This window comes from Tachysurus fulvidraco, chromosome 25, assembly GCF_022655615.1.
Source record: "Tachysurus fulvidraco isolate hzauxx_2018 chromosome 25, HZAU_PFXX_2.0, whole genome shotgun sequence".
Lineage (NCBI taxonomy): Eukaryota > Metazoa > Chordata > Actinopteri > Siluriformes > Bagridae > Tachysurus > Tachysurus fulvidraco.
In genome coordinates, this window is record NC_062542.1 from 17,033,569 (window position 1) to 17,041,227 (window position 7,659).

General features: G+C 39.0%; 1 protein-coding gene across 3 annotated transcripts in view; it reads right to left on the reverse strand.

Moving 5' to 3' along the window:
* Positions 1-220: 220 nt before the first annotated feature.
* The window catches only part of hhla2b.1 (HERV-H LTR-associating 2b, tandem duplicate 1), a 17,067-nt gene continuing 9,628 nt past the window's right edge, over positions 221-7,659 (reverse strand). The window contains exons 1-9 of one of the 3 annotated variants that reach the window (XM_027152557.2): positions 6,162-6,235; positions 5,325-5,546; positions 4,907-5,218; positions 3,505-3,804; positions 2,841-3,128; positions 2,174-2,554; positions 1,164-1,274; positions 1,019-1,075; positions 221-590 (exon numbers count right to left, since the gene is read on the reverse strand). In XM_027152557.2, coding sequence (XP_027008358.1) covers positions 517-590; positions 1,019-1,075; positions 1,164-1,274; positions 2,174-2,554; positions 2,841-3,128; positions 3,505-3,804; positions 4,907-4,988 — 1,293 coding nt within the window. In that variant the 5' untranslated portion in view covers positions 4,989-5,218; positions 5,325-5,546; positions 6,162-6,235 and the 3' untranslated portion in view covers positions 221-516. Of the gene's footprint in view, positions 591-831; positions 1,076-1,163; positions 1,275-2,173; positions 2,555-2,840; positions 3,129-3,504; positions 3,805-4,906; positions 5,219-5,324; positions 5,547-6,161; positions 6,236-7,659 lie in introns of those variants that run through there. The other 2 variants (XM_027152554.2, XM_047808383.1) reach the window with 2 other exon arrangements.

Consider the following 7,659-nt stretch of genomic DNA (forward strand, 5'->3'; position numbering starts at 1 on the left):
CAGAAATGAAACTTAATATTAAAGATATTTCTGTGCAACTTAAAAATAGAATGTTTGTGGTCTGAAAATATAAACTTTTTTTTCCTCTACAATATAAATAAAATATAATTATAAACTTTTAAAATAATATATATTTTAAATGTAAACGCTTTTTTTAAACTAAAAAACAAGTTTTCTTGCTTTAAAAACATAAATGTGAAATCATGAATATGAATCTAAATAAGAGTAAAATTGTAAGATTGTAAGTTTTTTATTTGATTTAATAGAAGTGTGTGATTTCAGTGGGTCGCTGTAACTGGTGTCATATTGTCATATAAGTCATATTGTTGAGTTCTGAAGCTGTGACGTGATCCGAAACGAACGGCAGCATCACGTCTCAGAGTTCTGTGCAAAATAAGAGGTATAAAAATCGCTTTATCTCGAAGAAACGTCCAGCAGCGAGCGTCCAGATGCAGCTCAGCTTCTGCTCTCGGTTCCTTTTCCTCTGATGAAATCCCGTTGAGGCTTCGGTCCTCCTCACATGTCCTCTTTACTTTGATCCGATGTTAAATGACTTCCTTCTGTTAATTCTTCACTCTTGTCTACAGTAACTGTAAAGAACAAACATGTCTGTAAACTCACTTATTTACTGTAAAGAATTAATTCATTAATTAATTAATTAATTAATTCATTTTCTACCGCTTATCCGACCTTCTCAGGTGTCATCGGGCATCGAGGCAGGATACACCCTGGACGGAGTGCCAACCCATCACAGGGCACACACACACTCTCATTCACTCACACACTCACACACTACGGACACTTTCCCAGAGATGCCAATCAACCTACCATGCATGTCTTTGGACCGGGGGAGGAAACCGGAGTACCCGGAGGAAACCGCCGAGGCACGGGGAGAACATGCAAACTCCACACACACAAGGAGGAAGTGGGAATCAAACCCCCAACCCTGGAGGTGTTAACCACGTGCTAATCAAGCCCCCGTGACCCCTGTAAAGAATTAAATAATTCATTAATTTACCTTTAACCTCCTTGGAATATTTGGCTGTTCCTGTTGGTTTGGAGCGTGAGGACTTTTCTAGGGAGAAGAATTGAGTCTTGTTTAATATTAAGCTGAAGATTAAATATTTTAATACATAATAGTTTGGCATTTTATTTCTGCTCACTTTGTAATTTTACAATTCCTACAATAGCAGCTGCCATGACGATACCCAGGACGATAACGACGACGAGGGGAATCCACCAGGGCCTGGAGCTCACCACCTTCAGGTCCTTGCCTAGAGGAACGAAACAAGGACAGAAAAAGGACAGATTTTCCATCTCATTCATATAAATATCACAAAAAAAATATCACGGTACGTCATGAACTACAGCTTTAGTGAAAAGCAGAATCAATCACTCGATTTCAGAACAGAGATATTTGTATTTTTAATCTGTAATAAAATGTGAGTTTCTCTGTTGATTCCATCAGGTGACTCCTTGTGAGTTTGGGGATCGTAATGACTCACTTAGTTTTGTATGAAGATCAATAATCACAAGTCTGAATAGAAACAGTTCAGAATCTTCAACACTGAAATTTCAAGATTTCTATATTTCTATATTTTTTAAATTTTTGGAATGAAAATGGATTAAATTGAATCTACACAGCGACCTGGAGTCATTTTCATCTCTCAGGTTCTACTGTATGATCTTGTTTTTTTCTGGATTACTGGATTAGACGTGGCCTGTTTCTCTCGATCCTCCTCTGATATAATTACAGACCGTGTTACCAGATGTTTCTCCACCTGTTTCTCCATCTGTTTCTCCACAAACTCAGTCAATCATTTCAGTCTGAAGTGACACGTCTGTGGTTTTCTTTAGTTTCTAAATTTTTATCTAAAGAATTTCCCACTGACATTTTATTATTATTATTATTATTATTATTATTATTATTATTATTATTATTATTATTAGTATAAGTATGATGATTATTATTATAAGTATTATTATTATTGGTAGTAGTATTATACATATTATTATTATTATTATTATTATTATTATTATTATTATTATTATTATTAGACTAGTTTGTGAAACAAGGTGCTGTTCACGTCTCCCTGTCTGACTGCTGATTATATTTAACTCCTTTATGTTTGTGTTTGAAACAGAAGTCAAATAAAGAGCTGGATGTCTGTACTTTCAGCTCGCTGTGACGTGATGTTAACCCGGGTTTGTCCCATGTGGTTCCTTTGGGATGCTGAGATGTTACACGTGTACGTTCCCATGTGTTCCAGGCTCTGGACGGCGAGCAGTCGCAGGGATCTGTCGCCTTGCTGTACACGCTGGGGGTCGAGCTGCGCCGTGCCGTTCCAGAGGTTGGAGATAAGCTGTGTTTTGCTGTCATAAGTGCAGATGATGGTGGACGTGTCGGCTCTGGTGAAGGACCAGGTCAGTGTGAAGTTCTGCAGGTTCCAGGGGCTTCTGCAGGGGATGGTGATGTCCTGACCTTCAGTCGAATTGATTTCCATCCAGGTGGAGAACGAGTACACCTTCGATTCGAATGTGACGTTGTTCTGAACTGAAGGAAAAACAGGAAATGGGTCGATTAGTGCTGTGAGAAAAAACTCACGGTGTTTATAAATGTTTAAACTCAGTGTTTTGCTCATTTAACGAGTAAAGACGTTTCAAATTTTTTGGAAATGTTAATTGCCTTTTTGCTTAAATGTTAATAATAATATGGGTGAGTTATAATGGCTAAGTGGTTCTGTTGTCATGGTAACAGTGTATGCATCAAACGATCTATTAATTTTTTAATTCTATGTTAGTGAGAATAGGAGCATGTTTATTACACGCGATGATCAGACCTGTCTCAGCGAGTGATGCCGTCCACATCTGAGCAGCAGAGGATGAGTTCATGGTGCAGATGTAGCTGAGATCGCTCCGCTGTCCCAGTCTCTTCAGTTTACTCTCTATGATGTACAGCCCCTGCTCATCAGGCATTTTTCTGGTGGTGTATTTGAGCTTCTCCACGGGTGTGGGCGGATCAGTGGACCAGAAGATGTGAGGAGCAGGATAAACTTCGTACGTGGAGCACTTGACCTCCTCAAAACCGCTCAGACGAGTGACCTCGAGGTTCACCGAGCGGATCGGAGCTGGAAAGAAGAAGCGATGGAGAAGAGTACGGTTAAACTGCACCGGGTGAAGTTTACACACTCGAACAACACAGCGTTCATGAGATCTGGGATCTGATTGGTCAGAAGGGGTGTGTTACGTTCCTGGATGCAGATCACAGCTCGGATTAAACATGTGTCTAATTGTCGTTATGGAGACACTTTTTTTGTGTGGAGATTTTTATTTAACTCCTTATTGATGGAAGGAGTCTCCAGTGTCAGTATTTACGCAGCTGTAACTTATAAACAAGAAGAGAGACAGAAAAGAGAGAGAGTGACGAGAGACAGACATAAATGAAAACTGTTGCTGTGGTATAAGAGGATGTGTGTGCTGTTTAAACCCGAATCATTCGCTCACCTTCCACTTTGAGTAAGATGATGTAGTCATTAGTTTTTTCCCCTGTTGTCACCTGACACCTGTAGCGCCCCCTGTCGCTCAGCACACAGCGCTGCAGCAGGAGTGACGCGTTCCCGAGTGACAGTGCATCATCTGGAACAGACGTCCTGCTCCTAAAAAGCTGCTCGTGCCACTTTGTGCTCTGTGGATGAGCGTAAATGAGGACGTCGTGTCTGAACCAGCGGATCTCCTCCCTGCCTGAAGGGGAAAAGCTGCAGGGAAGGACGCAGTCCTCAGAGTACTGACAGGTCACATGCACATCTGATAGAGGGAAATAAATAAATATATACTGTATATATATATCAGGGTTTAAAGCTCTGAAACATGTTTCTGTCTTTCTGTTTCTTTTATGTCTGGATTACTGATAATTAGGTGGAGATCTGAGCCACTGAGTTACTGCCCTCTGTCTGTCTGTCTGTCTGTCTGTCTGCCTGTCTGTCTGTCTGCCTGTCTGTCTGTATGTCTGTCTGTCTGCCTGTCTGTCTGTCTGTCTGTCTGTCTGCCTGTATGTCTGTCTGCCTGCATGTCTGTCTGTCTGTCTGCCTGTATGTCTGTCTGTCTGTAGCTTTACAGTCTTGTGGCTCAAGAAGAGACAGAAAAATGAACTAAAACTATTTTAATGACTCAATAAAAAAGGCAGAGAGGAGTGCAAAAATATGTAAACACTTAAAAGTGTAAAGACAGAAGAAATAAAGTTACACTAATCTAGACAAATGAAAAGCTTGAGAAAGAAAATGATGATGATGATGATGATGATGATGAGTAATGAGTTGGTCATGAAGATGAATGTCGTTGGATTCAAGACCGAGATCTGTCTGTCTATCTATCTATCTATCTATCTATCTATCTATCTATCTATCTATCTATCTATCTATCTATCTATCTATCTGTCACTCTCTCTCTCTCTCTCTCTCTCTCTCTCTCTCTCTCTCTCTCTCTCTCTATATATATATATATATATATATATATATATATATATATATATATATATATATATATATATAATTTATTATAATTTTATATATTTTAATTGGTAACTTTGTCTAAACAGAGAGAAAAGCCAACAGAAGAGTGTACAGTATTACGAGTATTTTGAGGTTCTTTTCATATTAGCAGCAAAACCTGATGTTTTTCACCGTCTCAGTCATTTCTCAGCATCATCATCATCATCATCATCATCATCATCATCATCATCATCATCATCTGCTTCTTCTTCTTCTTCTTCTTCTTCATCATCATCATTATCAAATCCTTCATCAGACCTGTATAGAAAATTCTGTACACATTTCAGTATTGTTTTTTTCACGTCGTTTTCTCTACACGTGACGTGACTTTATTAAACAGAAACATCACATGATCTCACCTGGAATTTTTCCATCCGTCTCGACAAGAAACCAGGTGAAGAGAACGCGGGTCCAGATGTGTGCAGCTGTTCTTTTCATCATGTCTGCGCATGAACACGAGGCCCAGAGATGTTACTGAATCCACAACATTTAATATAAATAAATAAAATAAATAAATAAAATAAAGCAACTTTTATAGAGAGTTCAGATGAATCAGTGCTCAAGCCTCAGCCTCTGACTGTGTAACTGTTTTTTTTTTTTAGATTCCTTCAGAAGGTTCTTCAGTACTGGGTTCTGTGTGGAACTCCGTATGAAGTTAAACACAAGGACAACTGAAAAAAAAAAGAACACGAACGACACGTCCGGATGTAGATTTTATAAACACATTGTAGAAATGAACTTGATTGTATTTTCAGTCTCTCTAGAACTAAAACTCACGTATATGAACTTTTCCATTCTAGTTGAAGACCAAGTTGTGGAACCTCCAAGATCCACACGCATCATTAACACCGACTAAAATACTTTAGTCACAGCAGCCATGAACAAACATGCATCAACATGCTGCAGGAGAGAATCCAGATGCGGATCGTTCCCCGTCTCGTGCTGTTTATCCCCCCGAGTTAACTGCTGCTGTCACGCCGCCAGACTTCAGGCATGAGGCTAATTTTCAAAGTGTAATGTAAAGAAAGAAAAACAAATTTTTTTGACTAATTGTTTCCTTCACAGTGACTCGTGGCTCGGATGTTATCTGAGCTGGACCTAGATTTAATTTAAGCAAATAGTTTTTAGACACCTACATTCTGATTTCGGCTGAAATCATTTTATTTTATTTATTTTTTATCATTACATTTTATTGTTTTCTTTTTTCTATAGTGACGAAATTGGGGCTGATTATTTTTTTTTAGAACCTTATTAGAAAGTACTAAAGAAATATTCAGCACGCAATCGACATGATAAAGACCCCATAAAGACATTTTAAATGTCTTTAAGATTAAAACATTTTATTTAAACCTATTTTAACATCTCACTCTTGGTACAAGCTTAAAAATAAACAGCTTTTAAAGGTATTAAAACCTTTCAGGTTCTTGAGGCGGTTCTTTAACAGGAGGATTACATCATAGATGACGTTGTTTACTCTTAGAAAAAACCACCAGACTTTTAAAGGTTCGGTGTGAACAGATTCTATGAAAAATCATTTTGATTCCTTCAACTCAGAATTATTATTCTTTAGTGCTCTCTGTGATTAAAAAGTAAAGTTAAAGAGAGTTTACTCACCCGTGTGTGTCTGTGTGTGTGTGTGTGTGTGTGTGTGTGTGTGTGTGTGTGTGTGTGTGTGTGTGTGTGTGTGTGTGTGTGTCGATCAGGACAGGTTTTTTCTCCACACACCCCTAAAAACAGCACAAGAAGAACGATTACTCACTTTACACACCTCACTTCACGTGCCTCCTCCTCCTCCTCCTCCTCCTCCTCCTCCTCCACCTCCTCCTCAGGGGTGGAGTGTAGTTATACTTCCTCAAGTGAGACAGATTAAATAACAAAACTCACACACAAACAATCTGTAATCTAAACTGTGAATGGTCATTGTGATGACATGGTGTGTGTGTGTGTGTGTGTGTGTGTGTGTGTGTGTGTGTGTGTGTGTGTATGTGTGTGTGTGTGTGTGTGTGTGTGTACATGCTGGGGAAAAGAAAAAAACCTAGATCAGAAAAGAAAGAGAAGGGCATTAAAGACCATTTTGGTCTATAATTATGGGGTCCAGCACCTGTGAGAGAGAGAGAGAGAGAGAGAGAGAGAGAGAGAGAGAGAGAGTAAAAAGAGTCTAATGTCAATTAACCAATTAGACACACTGCACATCCTGCTGGGGGAAATGAAGGAGAGCTGCATTTTAACAGGACAGCATGTATCTGTGTGTCACAACCTGAGGGACAGTCAATAACACACACACACACACACACACACACACACACACACACACACACACACACACACACACACACACACACACACACACACACACAGTTCAGTTATTTGACAGATCAAAATGAAATTGCTGATAAAACACCCAAAATTTTTACATGAAAATCATGGAAATCGTCAGGGGGTGCCTAAACTTTTGCATACGACTGCATATTAATCTCTATGTTCTAAATAATGTTTATTAATAAGAAATGTTCTTCTCTTTGTTGTGACGCTTTGGCAAAACTGTACATGTGTATGGTCATGACAATAAAGCGCGTTGAAATGGGGGTGGGGGGTGGGGTGGGTGGGGGGGAGTCCGTTCGGCCTGATGGTGGCGCCACAATGCAGTGTTTCCGAACATTTAGTTCCCTTTAATAGATGAACAGATTCATGAAAAAACATAGAAGGGTTTTGGGTCACAATTAAGGGGCCAAACACCAGAGAGAGCCGAGTCCACTCATCCTGAAGGTGGCGCTATAGCACTTTGTTTTGATTTTTATTTTCTGAGGGATAACTTCAAATTATTTATGACCTGTAAATCATATCCATGTATAGGCAATGTTCACTGGAGTGATTTTCTTTAAACAAACAAACAAACAAACAAACAAACAAACAAACAAACAAACAAACAAACAAACCTCCCACCATCTTTCCCCAGGCCATTCTTTAATAAAATGATAATATCAATTAATTTGTTTAAACTCTAAGGTTTTCTTCCAAGCTTCATGAAAGAAGAAGTACGAGTAGATGGAGAAGAGTTGATGTATTCTCTCTGTATTTGGATAGATACAGATCTCTATTGTGTGTGTGTGTG